The sequence below is a fragment of the Arachis hypogaea genome, chromosome 13 (assembly GCF_003086295.3).
Source record: "Arachis hypogaea cultivar Tifrunner chromosome 13, arahy.Tifrunner.gnm2.J5K5, whole genome shotgun sequence".
In the NCBI taxonomy this organism is placed as follows: Eukaryota; Viridiplantae; Streptophyta; class Magnoliopsida; order Fabales; family Fabaceae; genus Arachis; species Arachis hypogaea.
In genome coordinates this window covers 140,251,108-140,273,371 of record NC_092048.1, presented here as the reverse complement: position 1 = coordinate 140,273,371, position 22,264 = coordinate 140,251,108, and the positions used below count along the sequence as shown (strand labels likewise).

At 34.5% G+C, this 22,264-nt stretch overlaps 3 protein-coding genes and 1 non-coding gene across 5 annotated transcripts; all 4 read left to right on the top strand.

Moving 5' to 3' along the window:
• Positions 1-5,333: 5,333 nt before the first annotated feature.
• On the top strand, positions 5,334-7,964 carry LOC112792221 (uncharacterized). 2 transcript variants are annotated; one of them, XM_025835381.3, is made up of 3 exons: positions 5,334-5,738; positions 5,823-6,580; positions 7,506-7,964. In XM_025835381.3, exons 1-3 carry the CDS (start codon positions 5,451-5,453, stop codon positions 7,516-7,518), a joined length of 1,059 nt encoding a protein of 352 aa, XP_025691166.1. In that variant the 5' UTR covers positions 5,334-5,450; the 3' UTR covers positions 7,519-7,964. The 2 variants fall into 2 exon arrangements, with proteins under 2 accessions (XP_025691166.1, XP_025691165.1); XM_025835380.3 differs by having other exon boundaries at positions 5,335-5,738; positions 7,492-7,964.
• A 471-nt stretch (positions 7,965-8,435) lies between these two features.
• LOC112771595 (uncharacterized) lies at positions 8,436-10,594 on the top strand. Its single transcript, XM_025816379.3, has 3 exons — positions 8,436-8,959; positions 9,219-9,961; positions 10,039-10,594. Exons 1-3 carry the CDS (start codon positions 8,660-8,662, stop codon positions 10,421-10,423), a joined length of 1,428 nt encoding a protein of 475 aa, XP_025672164.1. The 5' UTR covers positions 8,436-8,659; the 3' UTR covers positions 10,424-10,594.
• Positions 10,595-10,635: 41 nt separating this feature from the next.
• Positions 10,636-13,418, top strand: LOC112792220 (uncharacterized). The gene has a single exon (XM_025835379.3). It carries the CDS (start codon positions 11,670-11,672, stop codon positions 13,227-13,229), a length of 1,560 nt encoding a protein of 519 aa, XP_025691164.1. The 5' UTR covers positions 10,636-11,669; the 3' UTR covers positions 13,230-13,418.
• TRNAM-CAU (transfer RNA methionine (anticodon CAU)) lies at positions 10,719-10,803 on the top strand. Its single transcript is given in 2 exon segments — positions 10,719-10,756; positions 10,768-10,803. It is a non-coding gene; the product is annotated as a tRNA-Met (tRNA).
• Positions 13,419-22,264: the final 8,846 nt, after the last annotated feature.

Genomic DNA, 22,264 nt, shown 5'->3' with positions numbered 1-22,264 from the left:
TTTGGAATTGGCAATTAAAAAGATATGATTGAAAATTATTTTGAAAAAGATTTGATTTTTTTTTGTTTGAAATGAGGAAAGAGAAAAACAACAAAATGACACCAAACTTAAAATTTTTAGAAAATCAAGCACTAATTTTCGAAAATTTTAAAGGAAAAACACAAAGAGGACACCAAACTTAGAAGTTTTAAGGATCAAAAAGGGACTAAGGACATGCAAATTCGAAAATTAAAAGAAAACAAAAGCATGCAATTGACACCAAACTTAAAATATGAAATTAAACTCAAATAAAAGACTCTAAACCAACAAAAATAAAACAGTCCTAATCTAAGCAACAAGATAAGCCGTCAGTTGTCCAAACTCGAATAATCCCCGGCAACGGCGCCAAAAACTTGGTGCACGAAATTGCAATCACACTTTTGCAACCCCGCACAACTAACCAGCAAGTGCACTGGGTCGTCCAAGTAATACCTTACGTGAGTAAGGGTCGATCCCACGGAGATTGTCGGCTTGAAGCAAGCTATGGTTATCTTGTAAATCTTAGTCAGGATATCAATAATTATCAGGGTTGATTGTGAAAAGTAAGAGAACATGAAATAAGTACTTGTTTTGCAGTAATGGAGAACAGGTTGAGGTTTTGGAGATGCTCCATCTTCTGAATCTCTGCTTTCCTACTGTCTTCTTCTTCAAACACGCAAGGCTCCTTCCATGGCAAGCTGTATGCAAGGGTTTCACCGTTGTCAGTGGCTACCTCCCATCCTCTCAGTGGAAATGTTCAACGCACCCTGTCACGGCACGGCTATCCATCTGTCGGTTCTCAATCAGGCCGGAATAGAATCCAGTGATTCTTTTGCGTCTGTCACTAACGCCCAGCCCTCAGGAGTTTGAAGCTCGTCACAGTCATTCAATCATTGAATCCTACTCAGAATACCACAGACAAGGTTTAGACCTTCCGGATTCTCTTGAATGCCGCCATCAATTCTAGCTTATACCACGAAGATTCTGGTTAAGGAATCCAAGAGATATCTACTCAATCTAAGGTAGAACGGAGGTGGTTGTCAGGCACACGTTCATGGTTGAGAATATGATGAGTGTCACGGATCATCACATTCATCCGGGTTAAGAGCAAGTGATATCTTAGAATGGAAGCAAGCATGATTGAATGAAAAATAGTAGTAATTGCATTAATCCATCAAGACACAGCAGAGCTCCTCACCCCCAACCATGGGGTTTAGAGACTCATGCCGTGGAAGGTACACAAAGAAACGTGTAAAGTGTCATGAGGTACAGATACAATGTCAAAAGATCCTATTAATAGTGAACTAGTAACCTAGGGTATACAGAAATGAGTAAATGACGTAAAAATCCACTTCTGGGTCCACTTAGTGTGTGCTTGGGCTGAGCATTGAAGCTTTCATGTGTAGAGACTTTTTCTGGAGTTAAACGCCAGCTTTCATGCCAGTTTGGGCGTTTAACTCCAATTTTTATGCCAGTTCCAGCGTTAAACGCTGGGAATTCTAGAGCTGATTTGCAACGCCGGTTTGGACCATCAAATCTCGGACAAAGTATGGACTATTATACATTGCTGGAAAGCCCAGGATGTCTACTTTCCAACGCCGTTGAGAGCGCGCCAATTGGGCTTCTGTAGCTCCAGAAAATCCACTTTGAGTGCAGGGAGGTCAGAATCCAACAGCATCTACAGTCCTTTTCAGCCTCTGAATCAGATTTTTGCTCAGGACCCTCAATTTCAGCCAGAAAATACCTGAAATCACAGAAAAACACACAAACTCATAGTAAAGTCCAGAAAAGTGAATTTTAACTAAAAACTAATAAAAATATAATAAAAACTAACTAAACTATACTAAAAACATACTAAAAACAATGCCAAAAAGCGTATAAATTATCCGCTCATCAACCGTCATCGGTCATGGTCACGTCAAGCTGCTTCCCTTGATTATCCCTGTGCTCTATATTACCCATACGAACATTTTTAGGATGCTGCTGCTTGTCTGGATTAAATAGCAGATTTTCTCTTACCATGTGTCCTTCCAGACTTATTCGATTTCCCTTCGAAGCCACGAAAGCTTCCCATTTGTCGTGCTCCATTCTTTTCATATATTCATTCACAACCATTTCCATACCTTCAAGCTCTGAATTTTTCTCCTTCCCTTTCATTGCTTTCGTAGCAATTTCTGAACCCTTAGGGTTAGAGAGACCTGGTGTTCTGGATTTGATCTTTCCATTGTTTTCTTTCCTGCCCGGTTCGACTAAGGATTTTAGGGGTGGAGCAGGTTTCTTTTGGGTTTGTGGGTTTTTACCCGCACCCGGTCTCATGACCTTTTTTGGCATTTGGGTTTTACCCGTCGCACCTTGGGAATGGGTTAATTTAGGCCCATCCTTACTTATTATTTCCTGGCCCACTTCCATTTCATTCTCACTTCCTTGGGCATTTTCCGGATTCTCTTCCTGCAGAATAGCAAACCTGGATCCCGCATTGGAATTGTTTCCTTTTGGAGAGATTTCCTCGTCATTATTATAGAAAGTAGTCGTATCTTGGATGGCATGGGATTGTTTCTGTACTATTTGGGATTTCTTTCTATTATTGTATTTTTTCACCAACATCCAAGGCCCAAAATCAGGGTTGGATTTCTCATTGCTAAGATTGCGGTGATTTTGTGGGTCTGCGTGCTTTCCATTTTCGTCAGCAGCACTTTCAGCTGGCATCGCATCTTGCGGATTGTCGCCGGCACGGTTCTCTTCCCTATGGGCACCGCTGTTAATGCCGCTTTCCATGCATTGCTCTGATCTATGCCCATACTTGCCACATGAGAAGCAAATTTGGTACAAACCTTCATATTCAAGGTTCAGCTCACAACCAAGCACAGATATACGTGGTACTAGTTGTTTAGCCAGGTTGATCTCAACACATGTCCGGACAAATTTCTCCCTCGAGTGGATTGAAGTAGTGCGGTCAACCTTGAGCATATGTCCAATGGCCGAGCTAACCCTCCAGAGAAAACAGTGGTTATAAAGCTCGATCGGAAGGTTGGGGATGCGAATCCAGGCGGCGATTTTTCTAACCTCTATGGATCCAGAGAGAAAAAAAGGCCTCCATCTTTGTACGATGAGGTAATGACCAGCAATCATCCAGGGACCTTCCATAAGCACATGTGCATAGTCCTCCTCATCTGCAAAATGAACCAAAAAATAGTCACGATTCATATCAATAACATGAATCTTACCTTTCTTTTCCCAGTCTCTGTGGAGTCGTTGTTCCATAAACGCAAACGTGACACATTTACCCAGCACTTTGACCATGAGGGCATTCTTCCATGGTTTGCACCACTCTTCAAATTCCTCTTTTGATACAGGAATTGTGGGCACAAGGGTTGAATGGTTTCTCATCATTTTCTTGGTCATCCTCGTTTCTATACCACTTATCCTTAGGGTTGGGATCATCATCATCCATGTCCAGCAACGTGATCTGGTCTTCTTCAAGTCCAGGGCTAGTCAACAAAGTATCCTTGTATGATCCCCTCGTGGGGCTGGTCGTATTTTCCTCATGTTGGATAATTTCCATGTTCTCTGATGGTTGATTCAGATCCACCTCTCCCCGAGTTTTGACTTTCTTAGTGCTTCTCTGTACTAGGTCGTCCTCCTGTGGAGAAACCCTAACAAAGCTTTTTTTCTGACATTTTTCTTTTATGCAATAACTAAAAAATGATATGTGTATGGATGTAATTTCTAATAAACATGAATTTAATTTTTAGATGTTAATTTTATGTAATTATGGATGTTATGTATACGAACGTATGAATATTATGTGTATAAACTTAGTTAGTACAATATAACAATAAATGCACATAAAAGCACAAAAAAAATTAAATCAGTTTATTACCATACCTCATCAAAACTAGTGTGGTTTTTCATATTCTCGAAAATTGATTGACTGACAACAACCTCGTTGGGTGAGTCCGTCTGTTGTTCAAATTCTTCATCAGCACCTTCTACCATAAGTACCGTATTAAGGTCGAATTCAAATGTCATACTATTTGCAATGATAAACGTGACTTCTTATAAAATTTCTTGGCTTATACACTATTGCACTTGCAATGATATTAGAGTCATAATTTTTGAATGATTATAATTGAATTAATGGAATGTATATATTACAAAGAATCAAGTGCAATTAAATGTCTTAACGGAAATAAAGAATTAATGATTTTTTCGTATCTTCATTGATTGATATTAAATGTTTTAAGAAAACAGAGAATCAAGTGCAATTAACTCAATTAATCTATTATTATTATTATTATTATTATTATTATTATTATTATTATTATTATTATTATTATTATTATTTAATGTATTCTTAAATATAAAAATTAAATTATAAAAAGGAATATTAACTATTGATTACAAGAATACCTAATAATAAGGGATATGATATTATAATTAATATCATTAATAAGTAGAATTGATAAGAATATGATAAGTAGAATGATAAGAGAGTGGGATAAAAAATAAAACTGTTAGTAAATAATATAAATAAAGTAAATTATAAAAAATTTTGGCTAATTATGATTGAAAATTTTTTATTATCAAATTTTTTCTATAAATTAATTATAATTTTTTGGCTCAATAAAATAAGTTAACTAAATATAAATATCTTATAAACATGTCATGTATAAATTATAACTCTTTTAAAGAAATCAAAATACAAAAGTACAAAACACAAAAATTAATATAAATTAAAATAAATCAATTTATTTATTTCAGTCAAATCAAATAATTAATAATTAATTAGTTATAATTAATATAGACAAATAAAATATTAAATAAGGTAATATTTATCTTAATAAATCAAATAAATAATTAATTATAAAAATTTTAAAAAATTATTAATCAAAATATATAAAATAATAAATTAAAACAAAATCAATTTATTTCAATCAAATTAAATAATTAATGTAATTAATTAGTTATAGTTTTTTTTGTAATTAATTAGTTATAGTTAATATAGTCAAATAAAATAATTAAAAAATATTTTAAAATATGCCACGTTAGTTATTAACTTATTATGCTATTACTCGAAGAAATTTAATTTTGATAAATAGATAATAGATATATGTATGGAAAAAATGGCCATAGGGAGAGAGTTTCAACTTTCAAGTACAGGATCTCCACCCTGAAAAGACAACTACATAGTACTAGAAGATTTCATTCCCCATAACACCAACACGAAGTCTTTTGCTTTTTGTCATATATCCACTTCTACATGAATCCTAACCATACACGTGTCCATACAACCACCAATCAGGGCCAAATTAGCGTCTCTCAGCTACGAATATTGAATATTCTTTGTCTCTTTCTCTCACATCCATTCAAGTCAGGTCAACCCCCGTGACGAAACCTTGACTTTCTCCACTGTTGGATTGCAGAAGAAGAAGATGAGATCGGAGAGAATGACTTTGGTTCTGGTGAACCTTGCAGGTATAATGGAGAAAGCAGATGAGACTCTACTGCCAGGTGTATACAAAGAAGTCGGTGATGCTCTCCGCGCTGACCCAACCTCCTTGGGATCTCTCACTCTCTTCCGATCCCTTGTTCAGTCTCTCTGCTACCCTTTGGCTGCTTACCTCGCCACCCGTCACAACCGTGCTCATGTCATTGCTCTCGGTGCATTTCTTTGGGCTGCCGCTACGTTCCTCGTTGCCATCTCTTCTACTTTCTTACAGGTAATAGCTTCCCAAAACCTGACTCAACAGTTTCCAATTCTAGTAAACGTTTTTTTTTTTCCATCTTCGTTGTTATTTGTTTAGGTGGCGATTTCAAGAGGTTTAAATGGGATAGGACTTGCCATTGTTGGCCCAGCAATTCAATCCCTGGTGGCTGATTCCACCGATGATTGCAACCGCGGCATGGCTTTTGGGTGGCTAGCATTAACCGGAAACATCGGAAGCATCATCGGCGGTCTCTTCTCTGTTCTTATAGCCTCAACATCAGTCGCAGGCATACCCGGTTGGAGAATAGCTTTTCACCTTGTTGCTTTCATCAGTGTCATAGTAGGTATATTGGTGCGCCTTTTTGCCAATGATCCACACTTTCCAAACATCAAAAGTACCGCACATCCAATTCCAGAGAATAAGTCCATGCCCTTCTCTTCTCAGATGAAGGAACTTCTGAAAGAAGCAAAATCGGTTATGAGAATCCCGTCGTTTCAGATAATTGTGGCTCAGGGGATCTCTGGTTCATTCCCCTGGTCAGCATTGTCATTTGCCACGCTTTGGTTAGAGCTCATAGGGTTCTCACACGTGACAACCGGATTGATTTGGACTCTGTTCATACTTGCTACTTCGTTTGGAGCTCTGTTTGGAGGGAAAATGGGGGATATTCTGTCACAACGCTTACCAAACAGTGGGAGAATAATGATGTCACAGATAAGCTCTGCTTCAGCTGTTCCTCTTGCTGCAATATTGCTGTTGGGTTTGCCTCATGATCCATCTTCAGCTTTCATCCATGGTCTTGTTTTCTTCATCATGGGATTGTCCATTTCCTGGAATGGTTCTGCAACTAACAAGTAAGATTTCTTCCCCTTTTCCTATTAAATCTTGCTTCTGTTTAGAATTCTTCATATTCACTGGCCTTTTGACAGTGTTTGGTAAGTGTTTTAGTAAGTAATATATAGATAAATAAAACACAGGTTGGTGTTCACCAGCCATTTAGATTGGTTTTGAAAGAAAAATCAGTCCTATGAAAATATATAATTTGTTGCAGTTTGGATTAAATCGGTTTTATTATGGTTTGGATTTGTTCAATTTATTCAGTTTTTAAAAATTAAAATTTTAAGATTTGTATTATTGAAAATAAAGTAATTTTAAGATGGTAAAACAGATAAATAAATCCATCTAATTTTATAATCATAAAATAATTACTAAATAATAATAATAATATAATATGAATAAAATAAAAATATGTAAAAAATTAAACATATTATATATAAAATTTAGTTTTAATAATGAAATTATAATATTATAGCTCATTTTGTGGTTTTGGATTCGATTAGTTTGGTTTCAAGAAGTGAATCCGAAATCCGATTCAATCTATACAGTTCGTCGAAAATGAAATCCAATCAATTAGTGCCGTTTTAACCCAATTGTGTATAGAGAAAATTAGACAAATTCTATCCTAAAACAAATAACCTGTGTTTCTATTCATATTCCTACACTACTGACCCTACTCTTTATTGGGTATAGAGAAAATGAGACAAATTCTATCATAAAACAAAAGAAGTTGGCTAATATTTAACAAGATAAAAACTCATTCTATTTATTTTTCAGGGTCTGGAAGAACCTTAATTAATTAGTATAAATAGTGTTGTATTACTCTTATTATATGGCAATGCTAAGATAATGACATTCAAGATAACAATTATGGATCATTTTGTAAATCTAGGCTAGAATTTTGTTCAGAATTAAACATTGTGGATAGTCCAATATTTGCAGAAATAGTCCCTGAGAAGTCCCGGACAGCTATATATGCATTGGATCGATCTTTTGAGTCCATATTGGCGTCATTTGCTCCTCCCATTGTTGGATTATTGGCGCAGCATGTTTATGGTTATAAACCCCCGAAAAGGCCGTCAGATTCAGTTGACAGAGAAAATGCTACATCACTGGCAAAGGCACTCTATACAGCAATCGGAATTCCCATGATAATCTGCTGTTCCATCTACTCATTCCTTTATTGCACTTACCCCAGGGACAGGGAGCAAGCAAGAATGATTGCATTGGTAGACTCAGAAATGCAGCAGTTAGAGGGGAAAGAGATAGTAGTAGATATAGATGATAATGATGAAAAGACTTTTCTACCTCGCTAGTTCAAGAAATCAAGTTGTTTGATTGAGTGCTACAATACTTAAGAATTAAGAATTTTCTTTTTTTATCAATATTATTTAGAGATATTTTTAGAAGTAACTTTATTTAACTTAAAATATATGAAATTAAAATTAAATTATTGTGTTTAATTTTATATAATGACTTAATAAAGTCATTATATCAATTTTTAAACTAAATTAACTTTTTTTTATATTAATACTTACACTGTAAAAATGACTTTTTATATTTTAACACTTCTAAATTATTTTAATTTTATTGTATTCCAATTCACCCTAAGTTTTTTCTCAGTTGATACAAAACATGAAGACGTTCTTAGTTTATCAGTTACGCGATTTTAAAAATACCGTACGTATCATGCTTTTTAATTTCAAACTTTAACATATTTATTTCTATAATAATCATACTTGAAGGCTTAAAAACAAATGGTAGTTTCATGTAATTCTATTACTAGTGAGTTTAGCAGTAGCTAAGTAATACGAAGTTATGAACAGAGTACTCCTTGGGCTAAAAAGACTTTCTTACTAGCATTATAAATGTGGACGAAAATCACAATTTCAATGGCAATATATGTAAAATGATGGTGTTGTGCAGACCAAGCAAAGTGGTGGCTCAACTCTCACAGCTAGTCTAAGTCAATCTTACCTCCCAAGTCAACCTTGAGTTTCTCATATCTGTTCATGAATCGTGGAATATACTGCAAAAAAGAGAAAAGAAAAACGCAAACTGCGAATTCTTATGGTCTTAGTTGGAAATAGAAAAAGATGAAGATGAAATGGGAGAGTGCAATGGTGACACTGTCGATGATTAACATGGTTAACATAATGGATAACGCAGACTCATCTCTGCTTCCAGCAGTGTACAAAGAAGTTGGTAAAACTTTTCAAGAAGATCCCGCTGCTCTGAGCACACTCACTTTCTACCGATCATTTGTTCAATGTCTCTGCTACCCATTCGCCGCTTACCTCGCCAAGCGCCACAACCGTGCTCATCTCATCGCTCTTGGTGCTTTTCTTTGGGCTGCCACCACCTTCCTCCTCGCTATCTCCACCACAATTTCACAGGTCTCTCCTTACTCCAACTCCCCCTCTATATTTTATTTGCTTATTGCAACATATCATACCAAGATCACCATTTAATTTTAACAAAAATACTATTCGCATACTAAAATCAGCTACCAATGTATTTGTGTATAAATACATGTGTGATTTAATTTATTTTTAACATATATTTATATTCTGACTTGTATTTTATACTAGTCGCTGACTTTGGTAACTGATTTTAGTGTACACGTAGCATAATCCTAATTTTAATTATTACTAGGTGGCAATTTCAAGAGCTTTAAACGGGATAGGACTTGCCATTTTTGTTCCGGCAAGTAAATCTCTGGTTGCTGACTGCACAAACGACAGTAACCGTGGCATGGCTTTTGGGTGGCTTTCATTAACTGGAAACATTGGAAGCATTCTTGGCGGACCCTTCGCTGTAATTCTAGCCTCAACTTCATTTGCTGGCATACCAGGTTGGAGAATAGCTTTCCACCTTGTTGCCCTTATCAGTGTCATAGCAGGTGTATTAGTACACCTCTTTGCTAATGATCCACACTATCCAAAAGCTCCACATAACAATAACCCCATGTCCTTTGTTTCCGGAATGAAAGATATGCTGAAAGAAGTAAAATCAGTTATGAGAATCCCATCTTTTGGGGTAATTGTGGCACAGGGTGTATCTGGGTCAATTTCATGGTCAGCATTGTTCTCATTTGCCACACTTTGGTTAGAACTCACTGGATTTTCACACAAGACAACAGCGTTGCTTTGGACCATGTTCATCATTGCTATTTCAGTAGCAGCTCTGTTTGGGGGTAAAATGGGGGATATTCTATCCCAACACTTACCAAACCGTGGCAGAATAATAATGGCACAGATAAGCGTTGGTTCAGCTGCTCCTCTTGCAGCAATTTTGCTGTTGGTATTGCCTTATGATCCATCCACTCCCTTCTTGCACGCCCTTGCTCTCTTCATCATGGGTTTCTTCATGAGCTGGAATGGTCCAGCAACAAACAAGTACGTACCCATATGACTCTTACCATAACAAACAATGTCTAATCATACAAAAAATGTTTAGTTAACATTATGAACAGTCCAATACTTGCAGAGATAATCCCAGAGAAGTCTCGTTCAACTATATATGCAGTGGATAAGTTTTTTGAGTCTTTATTAGCGTCATTTGCTGCTCCTATTGTTGACATTATGGCTCAGCGTATTTTTGGATATAAACCAATCAGAAAAGGAGATTCGTCCTCCATTAAAGCGGATAGAAGAAATGCTGCAGCATTGGCAAAAGCACTTTATACTGCAATTGGAATTCCCATGATAATCAGCTGTTGCATCTACTCAATCCTTTATTGGACGTATCCAAGGGACAGAGAGCAAGCAGGAATGATAGCCCAAATGGAATCAGAATTGCAGCCGCTGGAGAGTATTGACCTCGATGATAATGATGAGCATGTGTTGCTGCCCCGCTAGTTCAAGACTCATGTATAAGAGGATAAAAAATGTTCACGACAAAGGAAAATTAAACTTATGTCCCTCAAAATAGCAAAATAAATTTACTTTAAATAAACCTGTCATTATGTTAGGATTAGGAAAGTAGAAATGTTTCTTATTGTTAATAAAAGGGAAAAATCTTATTTGTTATGTATGTCTCTCTATCTCTTGCACCCATATTTACAAAGGAATTATGGTTTTAAATTTGTAATGTTCTGCTACAGATCACCAAGCTCAAATCATTAAATACATATCACATTGGAGGATATATCCTGGGGTGGTGGCGCAGTTGGCTAGCGCGTAGGTCTCATAGCTTCTGAGTTATCCTGAGGTCGAGAGTTCGAGCCTCTCTCACCCTAATATGTCATTTTTATCCCCCCCTTCGGGATAAATTTTCTATTTTGTTGTGTAATTCAATTTTGTGTGGGTATGCGAGGCTGTGTGTTTATAGGAAAGCAAAATTGAAAGCGGCATCTAGGATTTCATGTCAACGACACAATGTGAACACACGACATGGTTTTTGATTTTTCCTTGCTCTGTCGGCTTGGGACTTCTACTTTTGAATTTCCTCACCACATAATGAGATTGCCAAGCTACCATTTTTAATCATTTTAATGGGCTGCCACAGTTGCAGCATTCGTTATTTTCCCGCATTCTACCCTCCTTCTATTAAGCATTTATTAGATCGCATCAGTATTGCACAGCTATGATGCTATTAGCATTAATTTCCCTTCGGGCACACTCACCGCTATTATATTTATTTGAGTATACAAACCCGATTCATAAAACTAATAGTTGTTGACCTGTGAAATTTGTATGAACTCGCACGAATATTTATAGTAACAAGTGGAACATTTTTTTAAGAAATCTTAAAAAGAAAAAGGGGTAAAACCGTAAGTAGCGAAGCCTCAATTGTTTGGATGCGCCATGTGATAGGTCTCTTTCCTTTCTCCTCTACCTTTGGCAGCACACACTTCCACTCACTCTCACTCAATGGTTTCACTTCACTTATAAACAAATGCAAACTATTTATAAATTATAACCCCTTTTTTCTTCTCTCATTTGTTCTTTTTTTCTCAATCCACCAAAGCATTATAAATTCACATGTGAGTTTGAGGGTCCAAGCTCTATTACTCTATTGTTTACTAGATCTTTGACTACCTTACCACTACTACCCTCTAGATCTTGGAGGAAGCCAGTGCAGATTGGCTTCACTTCACCACCAATGGCTCAACTCATGCACTTGGACTGCAAAAAGGTACTCATATTCTCAATTCTTTTGTTCTTCTTTGTTTCTGTATGCTTCAGTGCCTGCTCACAACATCAAGTTCAGACCAAAGAAGGGTTATCTAGTAGAATTGGCAGTAGAAGATTGTTGGAGGAGCAAGATGATGATTGGGAAGAGAAGCCCTTGAAAAAGAAAAGCACTACCCAATCCCAATCCCAATCCCAATCCAAAGAGAACCAGACCAAGCTAACTAAGCCAGCCACTACTTCTTCCAAGAATGTCAAATCTGATAGCATTTCTTCCACCACCAAGAACCAAACCAAAACCATCAAATCCAATTCCCTTTCCACCAAGAACAACCAAACAAAAACACTCAAATCTAGTAGTAACATTTCTGCCAAGAACCAAACCAAAACCAAAACCAAAACCATCAAATCCGAAAACCTTTCCTCCAAGAGTTCATCATCTTCTAAAACCGCATCCACCGACACTACTGGCCTCAAGAAGCTCAATTCCACAAGCTCCACCTCCAACAAGAGTAACAAGCAGCTCAACTCCCCTACTACTCCCTCCTCCACTTCCAAGTTCAAGAAGCTCAATTCCACATCAACATCAAAACCTACTTCACCTTCCACTTCAAACAAGAAACCATTGGATCTTGCGAAAGCAACCAACAAAACTACAAAGTCCACCGGCACCAAGGATAAGAACAAGCAAACAAAAACAACCACCAGCCAGGCATCAGATTCAGATCAAACAAAGCCAATAATCAAGAAACCGGAGAAGGCTTCTCCTCCAACGAAGAAACCGACGAAACAACCACCACCGACAACATACTGGATGGACGAAGACGACGAAGACTTCGTCTCAGAGTTCAGAGATCTGCCAAACAAGTTCCACCAGACGCTTCTCCCAGACCTGGAAAGAATCTCCACAACTTCAAAGCTTTACCTCACCAAAGCCAACAGCGAGATCACAAAAGGCTTCAAACCCTACGTCGGCAAAAAATATGCATCCACCGTAGCCACCGCACTCTCGTGCGCTTTCGTATTGATCCCGTTGATCTTGGTCTCTCTCCTCTGCACACAAATCAAAGCATATTTCTCACTCCAGAAAATCATCATCTTCATCCAAGTTTATCTCTCTATCTACTTCACCATCCTCTGCGTATCGTCGTTAGTTACTGGGCTCGAACCGTTAAAGTTTTTATACTCTACTTCGCAGTCCACGTACCTGTGCCTGCAGGTTCTGCAAACTCTCGGTTACGTTTTCTATCTCTTGATGCTCTTGATGTATCTTGTTCTTGTCTTCTCCACGGAGTGTGGGTTGGGTTCTAAGTTTTTGGGCCTGGCCCAAACGTTAGTGGGCATAGCTATTGGGCTTCATTACTACGTCACGGTGTTTCATCGGGTGGTGTTGAGGCAACCTCCGAAGACAAATTGGAAGGTTCACGGGATTTATGCCACGTGTTTTCTCCTCATTTGTGTGCTTTCTAGAGCTGATAGAAGAAAGAAGGTTTACGTTGAAGATGGTGGAGGAGAAGGCAAGCAGAATTGATTAAGTAACTTGTATTATTTTTGTAATACTTCTTAATTTCATTCAATTTTAGAGAAAAGATTATAATTAAAGGTTACCGAAAGCAATAGAGCAATGAAGCAAGCTTGTTCTTCATGTGATGTACCATGCAACCATTCAGATTCGTTCTATAAAAATAAAGGCTTACTGGCAATTATATAGATTAATAAATGCCTCCTGAGGTGGACGAAAAGGGAACTGCTCTTGTCTTACTCTCTTTCATATATATAGTAGAATACCAGAATCTATCTATGTGCTTTTACAATTTACTAATTTGGTAACTTTATATTAACTTCTTGGAAGGTTATTATGGTAATTTGAAGAGGCCACCGACAGTGTCCAATGCAATGCGGTGTTTTTGGGGGGGCACGGCAAAAGCAGGTTAGCCCGAGAGCCCAGCTTCGTTCTCCTGTCCCTTTTCGCAAGGAACCCTTTCCAAGCTTGTCTTTTAGTCAAAGAAAAAGGGCTATGCTAAATGTGTCACAAAAGTATAAATATAATTCACAAGTTTATATATATATATATATATATATATATATATATATATATATATATATATATATATATATATATATATATATATATATATATATATATATATGTGTGTGTATATATGTATGTATGTATGTATTCAACAACAATTAATCTCTATATCCAAGTCATTTAATCAACCAAATTCAATTAAATAACTTTGACCTAATTCATCTCCATGCGTCACTATCTCTAACAAACTTTGACTCAACGCGCGAATATATGTAACTGCCTTTTCCATACGGATTTCGTTTCTTTTTTTGAAATTTCTTAGCATTTTCTACGTCTCTACATTCTGCTCCATCTATGCATTCTTTGTGTTTCTCTTCCTTCTCTATATTTTCTTCGTTCTCTGCTTTCTTTTTGTTCAAGTTCAATGTTCTTTTATCGGATTTGAAGATTTGGATCAAAGTTATTGAAATCAAGCTGTAAAATTAGTTTTGAACAGGTATTTCGTTGCCGAATATAATGAATGATTCAAGTTCAGACTGTCAATTAAACCAGAGCGAAGTGGTTTATTGTTTTGAATTGAATCAAGTGGTTGAGGTGTGGTTCAATTCTAGTTTATGATTTTGTAGGTGAATAATATTGTTTTTGTCTATGAAAATTAATGTTCATGGTTGATGGTTTGAATTGAATGTAATGTAGAAGTTCTGAATCTGAATTATTACTGTGATGAATCTGTTCCGTCCTCGTTTCGGTGTATTTTGATTATAAATGGGTGTATTTGAAAATCTTTCGATGTATTTTTTAAGTTCAAACTTTCAATTGAATCAGGGTGAATTGTATTATTGTTTTGAATCGAATCAAGCAGTGAGGTGTGATTTGAATCTAGTTAATATAGTTTGTTAGTTATTTATTATTTTGTAGTTGAATAATTTTTTTCTGTGAAAATAGTTGTTCATAGTTGATGGTTTGAATTTGAATGTAATGTACGAGTTCTGAATCTGATTTTATTATTTTGATGAATCTGTTTCGTTCAAAGTTTTGGTGTATTTTAGATTCTAATATGGTTTATTTTGGAACGATTCCAGTGTATTTTCAGTTTTTGCATGATGTTAATGAGTAGCTTATTCCAAAAGTTAGAATGACTTTTAATATGTTTGAAGAAGTTAAAAAATTCTACAAAGATTATTCTAAACTTGCAGTTTTTTCTACGAAAATTCAGAACACAAATAAGAAGGAAAAATAAAATTAAGAACCAATTGATTACATGTACCAGAAAGGAGAAATGGAAATCGAACATATCTCCAACTGAAAAGAAAAATCCCTTAACTAGATTAAATTGTCCTGCAAGAATTTATATACATATATTGAAGGACATTGATGTTTGGATTATTTTGAAGGTTGTGTTGTATCATTCACATCCGTCCTATCCAAATCAAGTAGAGATGCTTAAATAATTATTACTTATTAAGAATGAAAGAGAAGAATCAGGATTTCTTTTTCGAGTTTGAACTTGGGGTTGATCAGTCAATTAAGATTACTTTTTGGGCCAACACAATAAGCAGGGCTACCTGTGAGTATTTTTGAGATGTTATTTCATTTAAAATACCTTCGGTGTATATAGATAATTTTTTGGTATATATATGATTTGTTTCTGTGTCGTTGTATTCAGGTATAATATGGTTTTTTATTTTTTTGTTGAGGTGAATCACCACAGTTAATTAACACTTTTGGAATATGCTTTGATATAAAACGAGAATATTCAATCATTCAAATGACTATTTGAATATTGACTTTGTTGCATGAGAGAAAATGCTCCTAAAGGTATTCTTACCGACCAATGTGCATCGATGCAAAGGGCTATTGAGATTTGTATGCCAACAACAATTCGCCGATGGTATAGTTGGCATATCATGAAGAAGATTCCAAGTAAAATAAATAGGTACAAGTGACACGAAGAAATTGAACACGAGATGAGTCATGTTATTTGGAATTCTTTTACAAAAAGAATCATTTGATAGGAATTGGAATGATTTTTTGATGAAGTATGATGTTGGGAACAACAAGTGACTTTCAGGTAATGGTGTCTTTATTAGGATTAACTGATATTGTCACTTTAGTGTGTGGATATTTATGTGTTTTGCTTGTGTAGTAGAGGTGTCACACTGTATGTCTTTTGGTGTATTTTGGTTCTGATTTAGGTATTTTTTAATTTTTTTTTCAGAACTTTTCAAAAATCGTTATTTATGGATTCCAGTTTATCTCGATCACTACTTCTAGGTCGAGATGAGAAGCACACAAAGGAGTAAGAAAATGCATTCTTTTTTTAACAAGTTTATTACGTGCAACAACTCACTTATCTAATTCGTCAAACAGTATGTTAATTGCCTAGGAAGTAAAGAGCAAAGAATGAGAGAATCAGATGATGCATATTTTTATACCGTCATACCGTGTGCAACAAAATTTTCAATAAAAGCTCAATTTCATCATATGTATACTCACGAGAAGTTCAGGAAAGTCCAAACGCAATTTAGAGAAAAGGTATATTGCATCACAAGATCAACGCAGTCCGCTCTAGGTTATACGGTATATGAGAGTTTGCGGTTACATACAACGCGATATCAGCTGAAGTTAAATGTAACCACCCTACCCCATGAGGCCTGTGATTTCTGATTCTTTACAGTATATATATATATATATATATATATATATATATATATATATATATATAATTAGAACACGTAGCGCAAAACTTTTCTTTTATTACTTCCAAGCGACGAACCTTTTTTCGATTCAATTATTTTATGGAATAAGTACTCCCAGAAGATTTTAATAACATCTTTGGTTGTTCTTGAAGAGGACTAATGAATGAATCATTGAACCATATTAAATTGATAATCCAAATTCTTAAACCGGATTGGTTTCTCTTTTCCCGGTTCAACCAAACCATGCTTCCCTTAAATAAACCAGACCCAAAAAAACTCTGATTAAACTCATCTTCTCTTTTCCTCTCACCACCGAATGTGTTTCAAAGGAAACCATGGTTACCTCTTCATGTAATCAATGCTGTGATATGGTGTTGCAAGAGGAAGAGGCCACGAAGCCTTGCCACACCAGCTCACCTCTTCCCATCTTCTGTAGATATATATATAGATGAGTCAAGTCTCTCAATTTTCCTGAAAACCATACGAAGAGAAGAAAGGAAGCAAGAGTAGTGGCCAAGAAGGAGGAAAAGGAAGACCCAGCAGAAATCATCATCATCTGCGTGCGTCGCCACCAAGAAGAAAGAGAAGGACATCAAGAGAGCTGCTACCCGAAGCCAAAGAAGGAACCCTACCTCTTTCCTTTTCTATTTTTCTTAGTGTTCTTCTTGTTGGGTAAGAACCAATAACTCTGTGTTCTGTTGCTTTTCCCTAAATTAAAGATTCTACCCTTATTGAGCTTCAATTCTTTTAATTGGTGACCAAACCAATCAAATTCAGCCCATCACAAGAGTAAGAACTCTTTTCTTGATCCATATGCAACTCGGCCAATTAGCCCTGTAAATTGACAAATCTCTTTAATTATGTTTCTTAGGGTTTTCTGATTTAATATAGCAAAAGACAGACTTTGATTTGTGAAATTCTCAAAGAGAGGTAAGGGATAGTATGTATAGAATATCTTGTTTGTAGTTGTGTATACTGATGATGATGGATGGTTTATCATGTGTTTGATTGATGAGAAGTGTTTATTAATTTTATGTTATGATGAAATGTAAAAAAAAAAAGTTAATTAGAATTATGAATGTGCCTTTGTAAAAATGGGGGAAATTAATAAGTATGAACTTTTAGAGCTGTGATAACCATGCTAGAAACTTTAGTTAGTCAAAAGAAAGGTAAAATTATGATTTTATATAAATTCTAGGCTTGAATATGAGATTTGGTATATGAGGTTGTTGGAAATACATTGTGCAGAATTTCTGCAAAAATATGCATAATTGGCAGCAAAATCAATGACTTTTTGGGAGCAGTCCAAACCTAATTTTTAGATGAAATTATTTTTTTTTTGTAAAACTTTTGTGTGTCTTGAATATGCCATAAAAATTTCAGGAAATTTGGCCAAGCGGTTTGGAAGATATGAATTTTTGAAGTTTAGTAGTTGCTGCAAATTTTTCTGATTTTCTGGTTCTGCAGTACCAACTTCCAGATGCTATAACTTTTAATTTAAACAAAATTTTGAGTTTATTTCAAAAGGATTTTAAAGATCTATCAGTATATTTTAAGTGAGTACAAATTTCATGTTCATATCTATTTTGTATACTTAGATAAGTCACTTGGAAGGTCGGTTATTTGCTGAAAACTTTGAACTGGTTTATGAAAACAGGGCTCCAATTCCAATTGATAATTAATTAATCAAATGAAATGATATGAACCTGAAACTTGTGGATTCTGAAACTTAGGGATGTTGACTGTAATTTCACCAAAATTTAGAAGCAACGGATTAGAATTGAAATTATTATGGAATTTATAAAAAAACATGGCTGCTGTCTGTTTTTCTGAAATTTTGTAAATGCAATAGCAGAATTTTAAAGCTTGTATAAAATTCAATTCTAATCCAAATTCAGTAAGTTTATGTATTATTTTTGTTAGGATAAATATAAAATACACTAATTCAGTGTCTCTCCATATCTTATCTAATCCAGTGTTTTGTGCATATAAATAAATGCAGTTTAAATAATTTTAAAATGTGATAAAAATAATTAATAAATATAATATATTTGTAACTGACAAAAAAATTTTTTGAATTTAGTTTTCAAAAATATGATTCTTCACAATATATTTTTTTTAAAGAATTTACTTGACATAAAGTTATTAAATTTCAAAGATGAAAAAATCTTATTTTCTTAATCATGATTACAAAAATTTGCATTAAAATTTGATTTCTAAAATCTTTTTAAAAATATATTTAATATTTAAAATTTTTTGTCGTATTTTTAAATCTTTTATAAACTTATTTATTATTAACATCTTTTGGATTTTTTATTGTCAGTGATGTAAACTTTTCGATTACCATTTTAATATTTTAGTCTTATTTTTTTATCATGTGCATTTTTACTAGTGCTAAACTCATATATTTAATTTGACATGATAAATTAAAAATAATATTTTTTAGCCATAATTTTTTCAAATTTAGTATAACATTGTTATTGTTATTATATAATAAATATATTGAATATATGTTATCTTATATTTATTCGAAGTAAATCATAAATAAAATTGTTTGAAATCCATAATATTCTTGATCCATAACGAAAAGAAACATAAAAAAATAAGAACATATATAACTTTATTAGTAATATATCAACTTTGCACTAAACTTTATATCAAAAGGCTAATAATAGTTTACGACAACCTAATATTTTACTAACATGATTAGAAAATTAATTACTATATGATGTTGTATTTTTTGTTACATATTTCATTTCAAGTTTGAAAGTAAAGTTATAGATAAATTAGTTATATCTGCAACACATATTTGTACAAAATATAAATCATAACATGTTATTAAAATAAAAATATTATTTTTCTTATCTAAATATTATTAAAAACTTCTTTGAATACGACATTTGTTGTTGATGACTTTGGATTGTCGTTTTCGTTAAGAATTAAAACCTCCAAGCCATTGTGACTCTTAATTTTTGACAAAACAAAATAAAGTTGCCCATGGATGAACAATGATTTTAGTAAATAAAGCCCTACATCTACATGTGATAATGATTGTCTCTGACTCTTGTTGATGTCATTACAAAGCACACTATTAATGAAAATTGTCTCTTCTAAAACTAAAATGACAATTTTAAATGTGAAGGAATCAAATTCATTCTTGGAATGTATTTTTTCACCAATATTTCTACCCGCACTACTGTCGCTCCAATTACGTTGTTGTTAATTTCGTTAACTATTAACCTTGTCCCTTGTATAAACCTGAAGTTTGGTTTATGTTTTGCAGTAGCATTATAGCGACTCCTAACTTCAAAGTCAACTTGTGATTGGGTAATCTTGAACATTTACTGCCACTTAAGAATTATAGTGTGAACTACTCTTGTTGTGCATCTTCATTCTCATCATATTGACATGTTATGTCAGAACTTAGATACTCTTTTTTCTTTATTGAAAAGATTGTCAATACGGAATTATTTACCTTTTCGACACTCTCAAGTATGGGTGCAAGAATTGTCCTACTTTAAAAATACCTATAATCTGACCAATTTTGCAATAAATTTCGATATGCAAAGTCTACCAAATGAGAGAGAGCGTTATCAGTAGTTGTAATCAGCAGGTTATTTGAAATTTTAACTTCTAACTCATCACCAATAGCAAAACCAATATTTTTATTTCCAAAATAAAGTATCTAATTAGCAAATTTCTTTATTTCACTAACATGTTAATCTAAAGAAGACATTAGAAACCTCATGTTCATATGCAGTTTTTGAACCTTACAAAACAATTACAAATGAGAAGAGTTAATAGCTGATGACAATATATCGTGCATACTCTTTTTTCGAAATCACCGACAATACCTGTCTAAAATCACCTCCTACGACCACAACTTTAACACTAAATAGTCGATATTATGTCTTATATTGATTAGTAACTGACATAAAATCACTAAGTGTGCAATCAAGGACTCAAAGCATATTTTATTGAATATTGGAACTTCATTCCAAATTATTAAGCTATTTTTGATGATTAGCTCAGCTTTCAAACTGCCATGTTTAATGTTACAAGTAGATTTTGAAGGTTGTTGTAGACTTAGAGAATGTGGGTTGAATCTATGCCTTTCTTTTACTTTGATAAACTTACCCCTTTAAAGCAAACTTTCTTTTTATGATCCTGTTTGAACTCAGCAGCGAAAATTTATAAGACAATTTATTTTTGTCTCATGAATATCAGAAAATAGAATAGAGCAGAGAAGAGAAAAGCTAATACCATCATGTATCCTGGTTCGGTTGCCTTGTGCTATGCAACCTACGTCCAGTCTCCACCACAAAAGTGGTGGAATTTCCACTATAGTTAAAGTATTACATACACCAATTCCACAGGATTGACACAATCCTTTCACACTCAAGTTCTAACCTAACTTGACATTGGCTATGCTAATACCTAACTCTTCACTCTTAGTGCTCACCCAACTAATAAAGGGGTACCTCATTGGTACTAGATACAAGACACAAACTTACCTAAAGAAATTTGAAATAACTCTAAGCTTTTCTCTCAAGTGTTTCACTCAGTCTCTTTCCACTCATTGGCTTTTACTTGAACTCTCTCAATATGCCTTTTCACTCAAGAAATTATAGAAAGATAAACATTGAAAAGTAAATTACAATCTGTAAAACATGAAGGAGATTGACTCTTCAACAGCCTCTTTGCTATGTGATAAACCAGATCTGCATGTCTCTGATTCAGTTCTTCATTTTTTGCAGAATGCTTCTTTGAAAGAAAGCACTGTCCAAGTAGAGGAACTTCTTCAGGGAACTCTTCTCAGAACATTACTCACCACACTCTGGTTATCTCTCTTTGCTTCTGAATGATGAAAAATCTTCTTTTATCTCCTTGTATGTTGCTGGGTTCCTCTTCCTAGGTCAACTTCTTGAGTTTTGTGCTTCACCAACTCAGCCGTCCACTTTCTCCCATTTTTACTCAAATTAGGGACTTTGTTTCTGACCTTCTCTTGTTGACCAAAAATCATAGGAAAGTAGAAAATAGATATCCTTAACGGTAAACCCAGATCTTGGTCATTGAGAAGCTACTTGGTCCCCAAGACTTACTTGTGATCGTAGATACACAGCATATTAGAGCAGAAATTAACTTTTTTTTGTATCACATTTTCGGAGTGGCAGAGAGTTGGAAGAGAGAAGAGAAAGCAATATGCATGCAAATAGGAAATGGGTTACCTTTAACCTTTGCCTAAGCTTGATTTGGTTTGATTTTGCTTATTTGACCTCAGCCTTTCTTGCCTAACATTCTCTTTCTTTCTTCTTCTGTGAACAACTTAGGGACTATGCTTTCTCTCTTTCTTTCTCTGTATTCTGATTGAGACAGTAAAAGTATACGTTACTTTTGGTTAAAGCACATGAAAAGAGTTTGAACTGAGAGAGGTAACGGGGCTTGGATCAGATATTTTTCATGCAACCCGTTTGGCCTATCTGACTTCATTTCATTGATTTATTTGGGCTGTTGTTATTTTTGTAGTCTACCAGCCTTGTTTATTTTTCATTCAATTTAGGCTGCTGTTTTGTATATCAATTTTTGGCCTGCAACACTTAAACCAAAATAATCAAAACTAATTAGTTAATTTTTTCAATAATCTAATGTTTGTCATTATCAATTATTTTAGTTAATTTCTTAACTCAACAGATTCATCAATAATTATTATGGATATTGAAAACTTATAATGAGTCTGTTTTGCCATAAGTAAGGAGTAAAACACAATTCCACTATATGCGATATTTAAAATAATATTTTTTGTAGATCGAATAATAAAAAAAAGTTTATTACAAA